This window comes from Labeo rohita, chromosome 14 (assembly GCF_022985175.1).
Source record: "Labeo rohita strain BAU-BD-2019 chromosome 14, IGBB_LRoh.1.0, whole genome shotgun sequence".
NCBI lineage: Eukaryota > Metazoa > Chordata > Actinopteri > Cypriniformes > Cyprinidae > Labeo > Labeo rohita.
In genome coordinates, this window is record NC_066882.1 from 4,253,568 (window position 1) to 4,274,584 (window position 21,017).

The 21,017-nt window shown below is 33.5% G+C and overlaps 1 protein-coding gene across 1 annotated transcript in view; it reads left to right on the plus strand.

Moving 5' to 3' along the window:
* The first annotated feature begins 2,170 nt into the window (after positions 1 to 2,170).
* The window catches only part of glra1 (glycine receptor, alpha 1), a 69,148-nt gene continuing 50,301 nt past the window's right edge, over positions 2,171 to 21,017 (plus strand). The window contains 3 exon segments of the mRNA XM_051127918.1: positions 2,171 to 3,037; positions 8,989 to 9,113; positions 20,940 to 20,978. Of these exon segments, the coding sequence (XP_050983875.1) occupies positions 2,991 to 3,037; positions 8,989 to 9,113; positions 20,940 to 20,978 (211 nt within the window). The 5' untranslated portion in view covers positions 2,171 to 2,990.

Genomic DNA, 21,017 nt, shown 5'->3' on the forward strand with positions numbered 1-21,017 from the left:
TATGATAAAGGTATAGTTTTTTTTTTTCTTTATGAATTGTTTTTGTTTTATAATGGTTTTTATGTTTATATTTTCCTAAAAAGCCTATAAAAGGCTATTCTTGGTTGATTTTATTGTACCCTGTTGTGACATTATTCCATACAAAATGTGAATGAATGTCATTATTCACCACTTTAACCATTGTATTGAAAATGTCCAGTTTTATACACTATTTCCAGATACCTGTTCAAACTTTTGGAATGTTGTACCTGGAATGATACAATAACATTCTGTTAATATTAATGTTTTTTGGAATGTTCCAAAGTGTTTCTAGAGTGTTGTGCTGTTAATAGAATTATGTGTATAGGTATAAAAGGCTATTTCTGAAAATGTGCAGTTTATACACTATTTCCAGGTACTTGTTCAAACTTTTGGAATACTGTGCTTGGAGTGATACAGTAACATTCTGTTAACATTAACGGTTTTGGAATGTTCCAAAGCAGCGTTCCTAGAATGTTGTGTTGTTAATAGAATTAGGTGGAAAGAACATTACAGGAACAACTAGGCCATATGATAAAGGTATAGTTTTTTTTTTTTTTTCTTTATGAATTGTTTTTGTTTTATAATGGTTTTTATGTTTATATGTATTTTCCTAAAAAGCCTATAAAAGGCTTTTCATGGTTGATTTTATTGTACCTTGTTGTGACATTATTCCATACAAAAGGTGAATGAATGTCAATATTCACCATTTTAACCAGTGTATTGAAAATGTGCAGTTTTATACACTATTTGCAGATACCTGTTCAAACTTTTGGAATACTGTGCCTGGAGTGATACAGTAACATTCTGTTAACATTAACGGTTTTGGAATGTTCCAAGCAGTGTTCCTAGAATGTTGTCTTGTTAATAGAATTAGGTGGAAACAAAAAAATCTGCCTTTTATGATTTTTTTTTTTTGTTTTCTAATTGTTCCAGAAAAGCCAATAAAAGGCTGTTTATGGGTGATTTCATTGTACTCTGTTGTGACAACATGCCATACAAAAGGTGAATGAATAAATGTCATTATTCACCATTTTAACCAGTGTATTGAAAATGTGCAGTTTTATACACTATTTCCAGATACCTGTTCAAACTTTTGGAATGTTGTACCTGGAATGATACAATAACATTCTGTTAATATTAACGTTTTTTGGAATGTTCCAAAGTGTTCCTAGAGTGTTGTGCTGTTAATAGAATTAGGTGTAAAGGTGTAAAAGGCTATTTATGAAAATGTGCAGTTTATACACTATTTCCAGATACTTGTTCAAACTTTTGGAATACTGTGCCTGGAATGACGGTTTTGGAATGTTCCAAAGCAATGTTCCTAGAATGTTGTGTTGTTAATAGAATTAGGTGGAAAGAACATTGCAGGGAAAAAAAAAATAAAAAATCTGCCGTTTTATGATTTTTTTTGTTTGTTTTCTAATTGTTTTAATGTTTATATTTTCTAGAAAAGCCAATAAAAGGCTGTTTATGGGTGATTTCATTGTACCCTGTTGTGACAACATGCCATACAAAAGGTGAATGAATAAATGTCATTATTCACCATTTTAACCATTGTATTGAAAATGTCCAGTTTTATACACTATTTCCAGATACCTGTTCAAACTTTTGGAATGTTGTACCTGGAATGGTACAATAACATTCTGTTAACATTAACGGTTTTGGAATGTTCCAAGCAGTGTTCCTAGAATGTTGTCTTGTTAATAGAATTAGGTGGAAACAAAAAAAAGTTTTTTGTTTTCTAATTGTTTTAATGTTTATATTTTCCAGAAAAGCCAATAAAAGGCTATTTATGGATGATTTCATTGTACCCTGTTGTGCCAACATGCCATACAAAATGTAAATGAATAAAAATGGTTACAAAATAATAGTTGTTGGTTATACGCTTGTTGCGTAAAAATAAACAAACAACAAATCGCTTCTTTTATCTCTTCAACAGTCTAATAAACATCGTAATTGGTTGGTCAGAAATACCCCAGTGGCGCGAACAGATTTATAGGCACTGCAGCTCTCTGCCATCCAATGTCTTTTGTAGTATGTTGTAGTATGACTGAAAACTGCCATACGTGAATACATACATACTGCCCTAAAACAGCGTCCAACATATGGCAGTGCCCATCTCCAATCCGAGGAGGAGGCATTTGTCTGGAGTGCCATTCAGACCAATGACAGCAGCATGTGGGCGTGTGTTGAGAGTGTGTGAGGTGCTTTTTGAGTTTAGTAAATGACTGCAGCAAGAAATACAGTGAGGCTGAGGGGGCTTATGAGCGATGGAACAGGCTCTGCGTGCTGAAATATCAACGTTTGGGCTTTTCTGACGAGGATTCGTGAAAAACGTTGAAAACGAAAATGAGCAGCGTCTCCTAACTGGACCAGACAATGGAAGTAGCTTCATGCAGCATTAACAATTCACCCCTGGGAAACAAGTACGTACCAAATCAGACTACCTCAGCCAGAGGTAGCTACAACTAACGCGTGGCTCGAAAGCGGCACATTGGTTCATTGGGATGCGTGTAAAAAGGAGCGTGGAGGAAAAGAGCACACGCGTATGCATGTTTTTCCAATGACTTTGGAGACATTCCGGCGCTCTGAGGAGATATAGTGCATAGTTTCGGTTGTTTTAAATGTTTGCGATGGAGCGTCTTTGAATATTCCTGGCGACTGCGCGTCTGATGCTGCTATGGATCGTCCGGAATGAACATCTGAATTTATCTCATCGAGTTTTTTTTCACAGCGCTGCTTCCACCTGAAATTCCGCAACCCGCGTGAAACAGGAGCTCCGCTTCACCTACACAGCCGCTGTCGGGAAAATGACCAGCTCGTCTGCATGCTCTTGAGATTTGTTTGGCCTTTTTGGGAATCTGAAACAAGCAAAGGACGAATTGTTCACCTCAGAAGTGAGAGAAGAAGGAATTGTAGGGTGCACTGAGCTGTAGCCAACTACATCTACTCATCTCCAACCTGACACAATGTTCGCACTCGGGATTTATTTGTGGGAAACTATTGTATTTTTCAGGTACGTATCACGCTGTTTTGATGATACACTGTTTTCTTTACTGAAACGCGCTATTTGTTCTACCGTTTTCGGTCGATATAGATGCTTTCTTTAGTTTTGCTGACAGTATTGTGTTGAAGAAAATAGGTATGGGCATTTAAAGTAACGATTGACTCGCTGGCTTGCTAATTCATTTACTGTAATCTCATCTCTGCTAATTAAAAATAAACTAAGTCATAATTCCGTGTCATTCAGGCATCTAAGTCAGAAATAGCAAGGATTCCCTTTAAAATAGGCTAAATAGCGAACACTAGTGGCGATTCGGCGAATAGAAAGTTATCAACAGGCATATGAAGGCAACTCATAATGAATAGGCTAGTGTTATTAAAAGTTTGTGCGATTTATTTATTTAAAAGTTTCAGAACAATTATATAAAGTATTTAAAATAATAATAATAATAATAATTTATTTATTTTATATATATAAAAAATATTTTATATTTATATTTAATTAACTTTATTTTATATTTTATTTTATTTTATTTTATTTTATTGTATATATATATAAAAAATAATAGATTATGTCAGTAATGTTGTGATCATAATCGGTTGAGATCTTGCGCAGCTCAAATTGTCTTTTTGTCAACCCTGTATCGCTTTTAGCAATCTAGTCAGCTGTCTTGAAGACATAGCGAAACACTAACATTTTTTGTAATGTGTTTATGATGTGTAAATCTATAAAGAAGTGATACATAATGACATTATTTATGTTTTTTTAGCAGTAGACAACGATTGGACAGCTGTTGCTATGGTTACGTCATAGCGCAACAGCGATGTCACGCGGGTTTATTTTGAAAGCGATATTTAAATGTATCATTATGTTAAAACAATAAATACTTTTAAAACCCCTAACCTTATTATTTGAAGGGTGCAAGCCTTAATTACCAGGTCAGAACCCCTAACTCCTCCAAAACCGCCAATCTAAATGAGGGATGTTATGAATTGTTTAAACCATAATTAAATATAACTGTTATAAAATAATAATTTAATATAATTATTATTCAATAATACAATAATAGTTATATGAGAAGAAAGTGTAGGCCTCTGAAAATCTTACACCACTTTTAACGCTGATTTATTAATTTTCACATTTTAATTAAAAATTAATATTTGATTTGATAGATGCAATTTCAGTTTCTAGGTTAATGGTCCACATATGGATTATTCTATCATAATACTGATTATCTCCAATGTAGGAATCCTCTAGAACGATAAATGTACCACAAAAGGATTCATTTTATCTAGCCGGTGGTTTGCAGTAATTATTTTGCATTCTACGGCCAGTGTTTAGTTAATGAACTAGAATCAGGATATTGCAGTCTCAGCTCTTGCCGCTGAACTTTGCAGAGCCTGTTAATTGATATCTCTTTCCCCGTCTCAGCCTACACCCCAACCTCATTTCACATGCGGACTTATTACTAAACATTGATCACTCTGTCAGTGCTAATGCCACTGACGAATACAAATTGTACACAAACATAATTTGCTCTATGAGTTGCATCTCTCTAATTGATTTCCATATTAGCCTGCGCTTTTTCCATGCAGGAATTGTCAGGTGAGAGGCTGCTGTGTGCATGTCAGTGGAGGAGCTGAGGCATGGCTGTTAAAATACAGCACATGCATAAAGCAGTCATGACGTTATGTCATCACACTATCACACTAAAATATGCAGGTGAAGGCGTGAATGGCTAATCCAATTAATGGCAGAGGCAGTGGCGTGCATGTAGTTTATACACACTGTAAGAACGTGCATCTTGTGGTAACGTCTTAATTAATTGGCTTTAGTCAAAAACATTATTTAATGACTAAATAATCCTCATTTAGCCTGAGGAGAGCAAGATATTACAAAATTGCTTCTTGAAGTATTACAAGATATAAGAACGTTTGAGGAAACGGCATAATAATACAAAATAAAAAACCTGTAAAAATATAATTTAAAAAATGTAAAAAAAAATATATATATATTTAATAATAAAAATATAATAAAATGTTTAATATTTTAAAATGAATACAAAAGGTTAAATTTGAGTAAAAATAAATAAAATTAAAATAAAAATTAAAAGATTGTCAGAAAGTCATCAAATCCCATTAAAATAAAATACTTGGTGTGTAGGTTTTGTTAAAGCAGAGTCAGGAAAAAAACGTGAAATGAAACCAAGCAAGGACTTGTTTTTGTAGTGCTGTGCCAATGACACTCTGTTCCCTGTGTCATTTTTATTTGGGTATTTATTTATTTATTTTTACAATGTCATCTTTTTTCGGTTTGCATGAAGAGCCAGATGTGCCCTGCACTCATTTTGAAAGTGTAGTTGCATTGTTTTTGAGACATTACTGCATTTCCTTTTTCTGTTGAAAATTGCTGTTAAAAGCTTAGAGATTAAAAATAAAAAATGCACTTGCCTCAAGGGGTTAATATCTGCTAATAGAGATTAGTATCAGAGTTTAGTTTTGGTCTCTCGGGTAATTATAACTGCACAGGTAGTGACAGTAATGAAATAAGCGGATACATGTGTGATTTTTATTTTGTGCTCTACCTCAGAGCTTTTTGCTGATTAAAAGTAGAAGTAAATGAGGGATGGCTAGTTCAGTATCTGGAAGATAAACTCTATAAATAGTCTTCTAATGTATCATTAATCAAAGACAGAATTGCAGCACAGATAGAAACACTGACGAGTCACTAGCAATACTCATTTTGATTTCGATCCATTACCTTTCAGGTCTGAAGTGTGCATGCGGAAACTGTTTGAAGATCAAGTACGTTTGGGCTTATTGTGATATGTTCTCTTCTGTCCTTCAGTTCTGTGACCGTACAGACAAATTAAGAGCGTCTTGAAGAAATGGCATCTTGGTGCCAGAGAGGCCTTTGATTTCTTGAGTGTTACAAGATCAATAAGGATTGTGTTCATCAGTGGTCCTAAGAACATAATGAGCTACACTTAGGGCTAATGATTGGATGCTCACATTAAAGTATGCAGGTCTCTGGGTTGTTTGCATATATTTTCTGGCAGGATGCTTGGCTTTGGTTCCTGCAGCATCAGCAGAAGGATCAGGCCCTCTCCACTGCCATGACCAGCATCGATCAAGGTTCATTTGTTCAGCGCTGCCTTGATTAGTGAAACCATTAATTACTAAAGACGGAGTTTAAAACGAATCCAGCTTAGCTGGAGACGGATATGCAGGGAAGCAAAACTAATAGAGACTGTATCCTCAGATTTTACACTGTCACAAAGATTTTTTTCAATGGTGCATTCATGTAAAGAGCCTATAGTGACAGAGAGTGGTTCTGGAAGAGACTCGATAATCTGGCATGCTGTGACTAATCTTATTATGTTTGCATTTGAGAAGTTTTACAGTAAACACAAAGGAATTTGTTTCTCACAATCAGAGACAATTCATGCGTTTCATTTATATAGTGTGTATATATATATGTATATAGCCAAGGCTGGAATAATTAATATGTGACCCTGGGCCACAAAACCTTAAGTAGCACAGGTCTATTTGTAGCAATAGCCAAAAATACATTGTATGGGTCAAAATTAATGGTTTTTCTTTTATGCCAAAAATCATTAGGATATTAAGTAAAGATCATGTTCCATGAAGATATTTTGTAAATTTCCTACCATTAATATATCAAATCTTAATTTTGGATTAGTAATATGCATTACTAAGAACTTAATTTGGACAACTTTAAAGGCGATTTTCTCAATATTTTGATTTTTTTAAACCCTTAGTTTCCAGATTTTCAAATAGTTGTATCTCAGCCAAATATTGTCCTGTCCTAACGAACCATGCATCAATGGAAAGCCTATTTATTTAGCTTTTAGTTGATATCTGTTTAAAAAATGACTCTTATGATGTTTTGTGGTTCTGGGTCACATACTAATGAAACATTTGACTTAAGTACAAAAATAAATTAGGTCTGAGGTCTCCTTTTTTGTTTTGGCTAAAATTGCTTTGGATTATAAAAACTGATATACTGTGAAATATTACAATTTAAAATAGGCATTACTGCAGTCTTCAGTGTTACATGAACCTTTAGAAATCTAATATTCTGATTTGCTGCTCAAGAAACATTTTTTTATTATTCAACATTTGTTATTATTATTATTATTATTATCAATGTTGAAAACAGTTGTGCTGCTTCATTTTATTTTTTATTTTTTTGTGGAAACCATGACATACTTTTTCAGAATTTTTTTGATAAATGGAATGTTTTAAAAAAATATTTATTTACTAAAAATAGATGAATTAAAATTAAATAAATTATTAAAAACAACAAACACAAAAAAACTAAAACTTTAGCTAAAATTAACATGGTAGTAAAAAATATGTTTAAAAAATCTATTTCAAAAGAAAAAAAAATAATGTGACCCAGGGCCACAAAACCAAACATAAGGGTCAATTTTTTGAAATTGCAACATCTGAAAGCCAAATAAATAATATTTGGCCAAGATATGAATATTTGAGAATCTGAGGGTGCAAAAAATTCTCAAAATATTGAGAAAATTGCCTTTAAAGTTGTCCAAATTAAGTTCGTAGGAATGCATATTGCTAATCAAAAATTAAGTTTTGATATATTCACGGTAGGAAATTTACAAAATATCTTCATGGAACATGATCTTTACTTAATATCCTAATAATTTTTGGCATAAAAGAAAAATCAATAATTTTGACCCATACAATGTATTGTTGGCTATTGCTACAATACCCGTGCAACTTATGACGGTTTTGTGGTCCAGGGTCACTAATAGTATCTCAATGATACTAAAATGGCACTGCTTTATTGCCACTTTTATTTGATAAACAGCATAAGGAAAAATAGCCTGTGTTAAAGTGAAACAGTTTGCTTAAAAATGTTTTTCATTTAAGAGTTCTTAGGACAAATCACACATTTTTTTTTTTTTTACCTCTAGATGAGAGATGTGGAGCAGCACTTCAGAGGGAAGTTTTTCCTATGATGTATACGCATTTAAATGCCAAACGCTTCTCCAGTTTAATAGTTTCCCCGGCACCAGTAAATGTTAATGAGCAAAAAGAATAATGATGTGCATAGCAGAAAAAGCCTGACTATTGGTTACTTCGAAAACAAAGCATAGTCAGTGACGCAGAAAGTCAATGGCTATGAAAGAATAATGGATATGCTGCCAAAACAGGAAGACGGGATTCAGTGGCTGGTTAAGAAAATAGAGCAATTCCCCACAAAGAAAGACGGCATGAAATTGGCAAGAGAAGGACCATGTCTCAAGGACTTAGATGAAATCAATATACCACAGGCTATTTTATGATTATTATCCTCCATTTTTGTCAGACGCACTGATGCTGTAGATTTAAAAAAACGTCCATTGTTCCTGTGAATCTTCAGCTGTGTGATTCAGGACCTGAATCAGTCGATACATATTAAAGTCCATCATGTAGCAGATAAAGAGCCCTAAGGAAGCACTTAAAAATGCTACTAATCAGCACTAAAAGTGCTCGTAGGCTAAAAAAGCCTGTGGGATATGTTATCATGTGACTCACAGGCAAGTTAGTGACCTGACATTTAGGTTACACCAAGGTGTCAAAGCGACAAACGTGCACCCTATTATCACTAATTAAGTCCTAACGGCTTCTAATGCTAATGAAGACATGGATACTCATGTATGACTTGGTCTCTTAATTTCCATGTTCATATAGCACTTTCATGGCTTCTCCTTTAGACAAAAGTCAATGAGCTTCAGCTCTGGAGATTTAAATCCAAAGCTAATTTTTTAATCAATTGCTCAGTATTGAAAATGACAGCACGTAATGTAATATCAGAGTCAGAGATATCGGTTTGCCTCAGGGCAGAGAGTGTAATAATTTAAAAGATGTCATAATGCATAACGAATGTCCTCCTCTGTTCTTTAACGCACCTGTCTTTGTCCCAATCCACAGCTTGGCAGCGTCCCAACAAGCAGCGGCTCGGAAAGCTGCCTCCCCAATGCCCCCGTCAGAATTCCTGGACAAGCTTATGGGAAAAGTGTCCGGTTATGATGCAAGAATCAGACCTAATTTCAAAGGTAGGTGCATCCACCAAGACACTGCTGGATATCACAGGAATGTAGCCAAACGCTGCTTTAAAAAGCCAGTTTAAAGGAGAAGTCCACTTCTAAAACAAAGATTCACATATAATGTACTCACTCTCTTTTCATCCAAGATGTTTATGTCTGTCTTTCTTCAGTCGTAAATAAATTGTTTTTTGAGGAAAACATTTCAGCATTTTTCTCTATATAATGGACCGATATGGTGCCCCAATTTTGAACTTCCAAAATGATCAAATTGTTCCGGTTCATGACAGTTGGTGTATGTCAGAAAAACTCCCATCTTATGTTCTCCCCTTTTTTGTTGAGGGTGTTTGATCTTCTTTGCATGTTTACTTTGCAAAGACTGTGTCAGTACTTCTGCAGCGATGTAGGATGATTTTAAAATAATTTTTGAAGTTGAGGGAGAAAATACGATTGGAGTTTTTCGACAACTGTCTTGAGACAGAATACACAGAGTTCCAGGAGAGAAAGGCAAGACGGGCGTTTGAGAAAGTATTCAAATTGTATTTTTTAAATGAAAAAACCCATCGTTTCTCTAGATAAGACCCTTCTTCCTCGGCTGGGATCCTTTGAAGCCGCATTTAAACTGCCTTTTAGAAGTTCAAAATCGGGGCACCATATCAGTCCATTATATGGAGAAAAATGCTGTAATGTTTTCCTCAAAAAACATAATTTCTTTACGATTGAAGAAAGAAAGACATGAACATCTTAGATGACAAGGGGGTGAGTACATTATATGTGACCCTGGACCACAAAACCAGTCATAAGTGTAAATTTCTCAAAATTGAGATTTTTACATCATCATAAGATTTCTGTTGATGTATGGTTTGTTAGGATAGGACAATATCTGGTGGTGCAAAAAAATCTAAATACTGAGAAAATCGCCTTTAAAGTTGTCCAAATGAAGTTCATAGCAATGCATATTACTAATCAAAAATTAAGCTTTTACAAATTACAAATTATCTTCATGGAACATGATCTTTACTTAATATCCTAATGATTTTTGGCATAAAAGAAAAATCGATAAATTTGACCCATCCAATGAATTTTTGGCTTTTGCTACAAATATAGCTGTGCAACATAAGACTGGTTTTGTGGTCCAGGGTGACATATGTGAATCTTTGTTTTGGAAGTGGACTTCTTCTTTAAGCACATATTTAAAGATTTGGCATGCAAAAATGTGTATGATAAGTGCATATGGATGATTGATTATTTGTAACCCTGGACCACAAAACCAGTCATAAGGGTATATTTATTAAATCTGAGTAAATAAGCTTTCCATTGATGTATGGTTTGTTAGGATAGGACAATATTTGGCTGAGATACAACAATTTAAAAATCTAGAATCTGAGGGTGCAAAAAAATCACCTTTAAAGTTGTCCAAATGAAGTTCTTAGCAATGCACATTACAAATCAAAAATTAATTTTGATATATTTACGATGAAATTTACAAAATATCTTCATGGAACATGATCTTTATTTAATATCCTAATGATTTTTGGCATTAAAAAAAATTGATAATTTTGACCCATGCAATGTATTTTTGGCTATTGCTACAAATAGACCTGTGCTACTTACGACTGGTTTTGTGGTCCAGTGTCACATTTGTCATTTAATACAAACAAGTGATATATTGTGACAACATGTCGCAAGCAACACTTTAAAATTCTAATTTTAAAGCATATTCGATTCAAAGCTGATACACGAAATTCCATTTTCCCTCTAAAGGTTACTTAATAATAATCAAAGAACAGCAGCCTGCTAAATATCTCAATGGTTGACACATATATTTTGTGCAGCCGTTATATTAGGAAACCTGGCTGGCTACATTCCTGTTTAAGGTCCATGATCTTGAATCATTATCCTGAGTGAATGTCTGTGGTGGTACTCGGTATCCTATATATTATAGTGTGTGACGTGTGCTGGCAATGTTAGAAATAGCCACTGCAAGATACATGTCAGAGGTTTCCTTATATTCAACAATATATTAATGTCAATCACTGCAAATTATAGTGTCTGCCTGTTCCTTAGCTATTCTTGGAAATACAAGTTCTATCAGTAAAAGACAAAATCAGTTTTACACATATTCTCTTTGTAATACATATAGCAATTATAACACACCTACAAATAAAACATGTATTTTGAATTACATTTTGGACATTGCGAGATTAAATGGTAGTTTGTGTTTTTCTCTTACTTTTCAGAATTCGGAATTGTGTAATAAGAATTTATATATTCACTGCTTATGTATTATGTTTGTGTATATTGTATATATTCAATTCAATTTGAATATTGACCCTCATAAAAATAATATTTGAATGCATATTGTTTATTAGAGTCGAATGTATTAGATGTTTGATATTTTGCATGTGTGTTGACCAGTAACACTTTATAATAAAATTTATCAAGTGTTATATTATATAGTGCTTGACAAATCAGTACTGTGCATTGAAATATGAACTCCTGATTTGTTAAGCTTTATATAAAAGTTGATTTATTGATTAATGGAAGTTATTATAAAGTGTTCTCTTTTGACCAAGATATGTTTAATGTAATGCAAACACTTAAACCAAGTTAAAAATCAGAAAATGTGAACAGTTTATATGTGTGCACTCTCACTCTTCCTGTGAACCTATAGGTAGGTAAAAGCATTACTGAATGATAGAAATATTACAGTAATGTATCCCAAGACTTTGTCCAGACTGTTAAACCTGCTTGAATGCTTAAATGGCAGAGGGCCCCTGTCTGATTTTGAGGCCTTGCATCTTAACCTTGCTCGTGGCAACGGATTTATTTCTTTTATTTATTTATTTCTGTTGACAGTCAGTGCTGTGATATGGTGAATGAATTCTGACATCTTAAATTTTGCTGTTTGCTGAGTTTTGCTGCAACCTTGTTTATGGTGAACGACGTCATATTGCGGAGTTGGCTGATTGTTTTCTCACTTAAATTTACCCTGAAGTAGCAGATATTCTCAGCGTCATAAACTCCGCATGGCTTTCGACGTGTAATTTATTTGCCAGAAATCGAATTCGGTAATTAAAACGAATCAAGTTGCAATGCCAATTGATAGCCGCTGTCTGAATCAACACTGGCCCTGTTTCGTGAACTCATTATGTAATTCATTCAGTTCATTTCATGAGGGCACATGAGCCCTGCGGTCACATGACCCGACCAGACATTATGAAGTACAAAGGTTCGTCACGGCTGTCAGGTCAAGCGTGTAACTGCACTCTGAGCCGGAAGCTCACGCGTCCTCTGCTCCGCTAAAGACCGCATCCCTAAAATTCATCAAGCAAAGCAGCCTGACAGCATCTCTCCATAAATTTGGGAGGAAAAAGCAGAGAGCGAACATTAAAACGGTCCTGCGCTCCTACATAAACAGCATGTGATGTGAGAAGACATTTTTTCCAGCTCATGGTGAGGAGGAGTTCACCTCCTCTGATTACTCTGCCTCTCCTGCAAATTTGGTCATACAGTGAAAAAAGGGAGTGAAAAAGATAAGAACTGCCTGAAGCAACGAATGTGCTGGCATGAGAAGAAATTACACTGATCATGACTGGGACTCACTGTGGGAAATCCTTCCAACTGATTTAGTTGGGACCATTTGAAATGGAAAGCTCATAGCCCTGGCATATTTGGGGCACCCCATGCAGCTAGGACCGGGAGAGAGATGTTTTCAGATCTTTCACGCGTATCTTTTCAGTAGATGAATTATGCAAGATTGCATTTCAAGGCTGAAGTGTGTAATTTTACCTGTTGATAAGTTTACAATAAGGTTCAATTCATTAATTTTAGTTAATGCATCAGCTATTATGAACCAACAATGAACAATACAGGATTTATTAATCCAGGTTTATGTCAATTTTTATATACACAAGTTTTTTTAAATATGTTTTAGAAAGAATTTTCTCGTTTTTGCAGACAAAGGCTGCATCAAAAATACAGTAAATGCAGTAATATTGTGACCCTGGAACACAAAACCAGTCACAGGCAGCAATTTTTTCAAAACTGAGATTTATACTTCATCTGAATGCTGAATAAATAAGCTTTCCATTGTTATGATAGGACACTATTTGGCTGAGATACAGCTATTTGAAAATCTGGAATCTGAGGGTGCAAAAAAATCTATAATATTGGGAAAATATTGAGAAAATCGCCCTTTAAAGTTGTCCATATGAAGTTCTTAGCATTGCATACTACTAATCAAAAATTAAGTTTTAGGTAGGAAATTTACAAAATATCTTCATGGAACATGATCTCTACTTAATATCCTAATGATTTTTGGCATAAAAGAAAAATCAATGATTTTGACCCATACAGTGTATTTTTGGATATTGCTACAAACATACTCATGCTACTTATGACTGGTTTTGTAGTCCAGGGTCGCAAATATTGTGATTGATTATACTGATTATACAAATGATTAATTTCCTAAATACCCCATATAATTAGGCACATATCAAACCTCCAAAAAATCATATTTTCCCCCAGGCATTTTTATTATTTTCACCCCTTTTTTTTCTCAACCCTGAAACAGACAAAATGGGATTGGTTTAAAAAGGATTAACACAGAACTTGTTAATTAATCTACATACTGCTCATGTGTTCCTGATAACAATATAGTGATAACAAATGTAACATTTATCATATTTTTCACATTTTTATAGGACTGAGGCTAAAAACAAATTGTGTGACTACAACGTCTTTATTTTTGTGACGAATATTTTTTAATTTAGAAGTTTACCTAAACCACAATTTACTGTTTTAGTCCTTAACTTGTCAGATAGTAATCAGCAAGAAATGCTTTCTTTCTTAATCGTCTTCTTTATATTCTTCCAGAAATATTAATGTGACAAGTTGTGACAGGGTTGAAGACGGTAACACATTTGAAGGGATACATTGCCTTCAATTTAAATTTTTGGTTTTGTTTCTTTCTTGTATTGTCCTCTTATTTCTGGGACAACATATCTGTGTGCCCAACACTGTCTTTCTGCTGCAAATATGGGTGCTTGTCAAAGTTTAAGTTGACATATTACATCAAAAAAGGCGTATATAAGTTGTCATGATTTTGGTAAGAATATGTTTACTGAAACTGTGACTATTTTCTATTTTATTCATTAAAATGTTTAATAAATAAAGTAAATAACCCAAATAACTCAATGGTTTTTTACTCAAAATGGCCACTGCTCCTCATTTAGTAGGAGAGTAGACCATATATGCGATAATAATTGATTAAAATAAAATGTTGAAAAATAATTTTCTGTCTTAATTTTATGCAGTGGGATTGAGTTGTTAAGGACTTTACCCTTCCTGACTATAATATGCCTTAAAAATATATAATAAAATGATAATACTAACCATTTTCTGCACCAGTATTAAAGAGACCTGAATTATGTCATTTCTGGTGAATAATGTCACATATGAGCAGAATCTAAATTTTTATGACTAAAAGACATAACTGTAGTTAGTCTGTTTTTTACAAAATATCTTGCAGTTTTTTTAGAAATATATTTTTTACATGAAAGGAACACAAATAAATGCTTACATTATTTCCAGAAATCACAGACACTGCACATTTTGTTAATCATTTTCTAAGTACAAACTCAGTGAAGTGCCTTAGGGACATAATAAAAAAGGCTTGGTTTAACATAGACATAAGACATTATTTTATGCTAAAAAATATAAAAATACAATAATTATTTTTATTCATTACAATGGGCATACCAAAGTATTGTGAAAAGCTTTGAACAGTTAAATTTTGGTAAACCACAACTTTAGAAACTCTTTGGTACTGAAATATTACCGAATCCCAGGAATGACTATTTTCTATTTAAATATATTGTAAAACATAATTTATTCCTGTGACGTAAAGCTGAATTTTCAGCATCATTACTCCAGTCTTCAGTGTCACATGATCCTTCAGAAATCATTCTAATATACTGATTTGCTGCTCAAGAAACATTTATTATTAGCAATATTTAAAACAGTTGTGCTTCTTAAAATTTAGGTGGAAATTCTGATCATTTTTATCAGGATATATTTATTTTGTAACATGTCTTTACTGTTGCTTATGATCAATTTAACATGTCCTTGCTAAATAAAAAGTATTTGTTAACACTTTCTATGAAGCCCATGTTTATAATACATTATATGGGTGTTCTTAAAGCATTATAATGAATGCATAATGCATTATAAAAAACCTTATGTTGTATCGTCTCATGAATATTCATAAGAACAGTTTTAATGTATTATAATATTTACTTATTTGTGATTTATAGCTTATAAAAGTGTGATGATTTATAACACAATGAACACGTTGCATCTACTTAAATTACAATTGATTATATTTCTCATAGTTATAATGTATTATCAGTCTCATATTTTGCCATGTTACTATTGTTGCTTTACTTAAAGCAGACAAAACACACTGTATTTTTTTTCAAACAGCCAGATTTCAGATATTGTCATAAATACACAAGCATTGTAATGTATTGTAATTATGATTATTCATGAGATGATATAACATATTAGGATTTGTTTATAATTCATTATGCATTCATTATAATGCCTTAAGAATACCCTTATAATGTATTATAAGTACGGGCTTCACGGTGTTACAGAATACTTTTTATTTAGCAAGGACACGTTAAATTGATCATAAGCGACATTTAAGACATGTTACAAAATAAGTATATCCTGATTAAAAAATGATCAGAATTTCCACAAAAATTTTAAGAAGCACAACTGTTTTTAATATTGCTAAAAATAAATGTTTCTTGAGCAGCAAATCAGCATATTAGAATGATTTCTGAAGGATCATGTGACACTAAAGACTGGAGTAATGATGCTGAAAATTCAGCTTTGCATCACAGGAATAAATTACATTTTACAACATATTTAATTAGAAAATAGTTATTTTAAATTATAACAGGGTCATTCCTGGGATTCAGGAATATTTCAGTCCCCCAGAGTTTCTAAAGTGGTGGTTTATCAAAAACTCTTCAAAGCTTTTCACAATACTTTGATATTCCCATTATAATGAATAAAACTAATTAGTGCATTTTTATTTTTTTTTGCATAAAATAATATCTTATATCTATTCAATTTTTTTATAATGCGTTATGCATTCATTATAATATCTTATATTAGTATTATAAATAAGGGCTTCATAGAAAGTGTTACCAAGCATTCTTTAAAAATAAATAAATAAATCAATCTTACCAAACCAAAATTTTTCAATGGTAGTGTATATTTAAATTATTATTTTTTTTTTTTTTTGTTTTGTTTTGTTTTTTTGTTTTGTTTTTTCAAATGCATTCCCCCAAAATATATCTCATTATATATCATATGCATTCTGACCAGCTCAACGAAAAGTTGTGAGTAGGTGGTTTGGACTGGACTATCTGTCTGACTAATAGCAAAAAGAAGAGAAACCTGTTTAAACGCTGATCTTTTTTTCATATTTCGATTGGTACCAAAGATATTACACATTTTAGCTTTAAGCCTCAGTTTTAAAAATCATCTTCGGTCGAATAGAGCATTTGGTAGCGCTTGCTGACAGATCAAAGTGGCGCGTTAAACAAATTGGAGACGTGTGAACCTGAGAGGAGCGGGAGCGTTCGTCCGCAGACAGGCCGCTAGCTTGAGCTGTAATCTGCGGCCGCTAGTGATGAATGGTTTGGAGCGCAGCTGCGCCTCCCGTACCCACGTTAACCTTGTCCCTTCTCATCAGTCACAGCGAGGAGCCGCGAGGCCGACAGCCACGAGGTGCTACAGATTCCGCCCAAATCGCACAATCATGGGCTGCGGTTTACCATAGAGCAACGCTCTTCCTCCCGCCCCATTTCAGATGAGCTGCCACCACGCATTATAGTCATGATCAGTGTAATGCTTTCTGATTACTATGTCACTTTGCTTCTGAATGGGTTCGATGAGACAAGTGTACATTTGTAAATATACAATCTGCTGCGGTATATTTACTGATTGCTTTTTTGTTTTCTTTTTGGATGTCCTGTATGTCTCTGTTACCTCTTTGCATCTCCTCCTCATTCATGTTAAAGTGCAGAAGCGAAGCCTTATTAGCTGGTGGAGCTTGATGTTAATTTGGTGCTATCAGCACATGCTTAATGGGACTTTAATAGGATTAATGGGAATTCTCTAATGAGTCGGGGTGCAGCGTTCACATACAAATGGCAATGGTGAACCTACTGATGCTTTTCGCTCGGTATAAATGATGACGAACGACTGAAATCCTGTTTCTTACACGATGCTGGATAACTTATCTGCCATCTTCGGAGAGCGGCAGAATGTATGTTCCTGCCACAGTCTGCTTTAAGAGGCCGCTACAAACGATTTTGTAAGCTTTCAGAGATGCTATGAACTGTATTTCCACCATGGGGGTAACGAAGCGTCTCAGGATCGCGCTAGATAATTGCGTTTTGATCTCATGGGTAGGGAGAGAAGGCGGTGCGTCGATGTGAGCCTCCAGAAACATCACAACAGAACAATCAAATGACACCGAGACGGAGCAAGGTTAGATGTGATTTTAATTTTTCATACACGTTTTAGCTCATCGCCTACAAATTGTTCCAATTCTCACAGGGACGCAGAGACGATCATCCATGGAAATTTAATTCTAAAACTTCTGTTAGTCGCATTTGAACTCAAGGGTGCAACTCCAGAGCGATTTATCAATGTCTGCACACTGGAAAAAAATGCACTTACTTTGAAACAGTTCTCACTCAGAAATTGCTTATCAATTTTATTAATAATTTCTAAGAAACAAGTAACAGTCAATTAAATGTGGAATTTTGAAGCCGGTTATTGTATTTTCTTATAAAGCCTACGCCAATAATCTTTGTTTTGTATGCAATTTTTGCGCGATTCAATTGAGATTGGCTTTACGTAATTAATATTTTGTTATCAGTGCACTTAATTTATTGTTTTATTTCCAGATGGGTTTTCAATTAAAATATGAATAGAAAACCATTTTTACATGATTCAGTTGAGTTTCTTTTGAGAAAAACTGTGGCATATCATATACAAACAGAAATTTAAGGGTCTTCACAGCAACCCGTCAAAATAAATGTTTGGTCTCATTTGAGAAAACTTTGACAGAAATATGTTATATAATGTAATGATAGTACTATTAATAATAAAAATCTTATTAAAACATTATTCATTAAGGAATATTTACCAGAAAATGTATTTACCAAAATTTATTTACCAGATAAATCTAAATGCACAACACAGTATTTATTTAAATAAAATAGATTAATCAGAGATGCTTTTAATTATTAAAATGTAATGAAATCTTTAATTTGGAGTCCCGAAAATGAATGGGAAAAAAAACCCTGAAATTGTTAAAAAATAAAACTGAATTTAAAAACGTATTTTAGGAGCCTTAAAAATATTTTTTAAAAAATTATAAAAAAAATAATAAATAAAAAAGTTGCTGTTAAATTGCACAAGTTTCATGATTTAAAAATGTTTTTATGATTATTTTCTTTTTTTAATAACCATTAAAACACAGTCTGTAAAAATTAAAATGGAAAAAATGGAATGTTGACATTTTTGGGGGAAAAAAAATAATTTGGGGTGAAAAAATAAAAAAGGAATTCCTAGGGCTCTACTTAATTAATTTATTAAAAGTAATGATTAAAAGTATGAACAGAAGACTGAAATAGTATTTTCATAGTTTACAAAGTTCAATGATCTTTGTTTTATGTGCAATTTTTACAGGATTCAATTGAGATTTGCTTCAGATAATTGTTAATATTTAGCTGTCAGTGCACTTGATCAATTTATTGTTTTATTTCCAGATGGGTTTTCAATTAAAAGTATAAATAGAAGACCGAAATAGTATTTTCTTATAAAACATACTCCAGTAATTTTTGTTTTATATGCAATTTTTACTGATAAAGAAACTTAAATGTCTTTAAAGCAACCCGTTAAAATAAAAGTTTGGTTTAACTATGGACCTATGACAGAAATCTATTACTTAATGTAATGATAGTACTGTTAATGGTAAAATTATTATTAAAACATTAATTTTATAAAATCAATTAATTAGAGATTACTTTGATTATTAAAATGTAATGAAATCATTACAATGGAATCCAGAAAATTAATGGAAAAACAGAATTTGATAAAAATAAAACTTATTTCAGGGGGGCTTAACGTGATTTTTGTTAACAGTTTAATAAATTGCTGTTAAATTTTAAGTTTCATGATTTCAATTAATTATGCATGCTTTTTGATTAATTATCTTTTATTTAACCATTAAAAAAGTCTACACAAATTAAAAAATGGAATGTAGGGAAAATACTGAATTTGGAAAAATAAAACCAATTTCTTTGGGCCCTACTTAATCAATTAATTGTTTTATTTCCAGATGGGTTTTAAATTAAAAGTATGAATAGAAGACTGAAATAGTACTTTCTTATAAAACATAGTCCAATATATTACTCAGTTTTTACGGGATTCAGTTGAGATTGGCTTTAGATAATTAATATTTATTGTTAATATCAGTGCACTTACTCAATTTATTGTACTTAATTAGATTTTTTTCTTATAAATTGTGTTTTTTAACCATTTAATATGCCTTTTTTCCTTCTCTGACCTCTCAGTATTAGCTCTGTATATGATTGCTGATGGAAATGCACCGTCAGAAGTGGGCTCCTGTAAAATATTTGCCGCTAATGTCATTTATCTGAGAGCTTTAGATGGGAAAATCAATGCCGGGTCACGCGGACTGGGAATTGAATGGTTAAAGTAGCGTTTTCACAAAGGATAAGCCTCTTGGGAAGTCCTGGATTATGCCGGCGTCTGCGTTATTGGTGAAGTCGGGCTGAAGAAGAACGGCCTGATTTTGACGTCCCTAAATCACCCGTCTACCTTCATGTGTGTATGCTAATTAGGATCCACTGGATGAGTGATTTTCTGTTTAGGGTGACGCACAAATGACGACCACCCACGGTGCTGGTGCCTCATCGGGATAGACTGAAATGCATTCGCTGTGGCGCATTACTGTACACGATATCTGTTGGTCGCACACGTGCATGGTAGTGTTTTATTATAAGGAGCATCTTTTATGCTTGTGATTACCATACAGAACTGCACAAGAGATGCACTGTTGTTGTAGCTTCTGTATGGTTCTGATGAACATCACAAGAGAAAACGGACTGGAATCTAGTGCACTGTGACCTGCCGTATGTTTTCTAGATGAAACATTTAGGGAAAATGCCCCAAATTGGTTCTCTTTGCAAAAGCGGGAGCTGTTTTGTAGCTCCCAAAGTAAGTTCCCATTCCTTTTGTATTGCACAATCCTGCAACCCAATGCCAGGCAAATCAATTCGATCTACAAAATTGCATACAAATCATTTTACAGTTTGTGCAAAACTCAAAGTGAAGCCAGTTTGACATGTAGTCTTTGCATTTTCCCTCTCTCTAGTGTATTGCATCTGTTAGTGCATTTTGCCTCCCGTGACCAGATATGCATTGCAACCCCCATCCTTTCTTTCATTTCAGTGCTTTGCCTCTTGTCCTGCCCGCTCTGAAGTTTTGGACGAATAAGTGCATCCCTCCTTACCTGCTCTTGCCCTTAGTATGCCCTTAGCACCCAATATTCCCTGCCACACACTTCAACGCACAAAGTGTTGGCAAGTGTAAAGTAGAATAAGTGAGCCATGCTGCTTATGTTTTTTTTTTCTGTTGTTGGTTCCGCAAAAAAAAAAAAAAAAAGCTAAACATCTTGCTGTTAGAATATCATGTTATTAATCCTGATCTTTTTTTCATTAGACCCACAAGGCTCCAAATCGGATGGTACTCACAAGAAAGGTACTTTCTTTTTATTTATCCAGGTTATACAAGCTTATT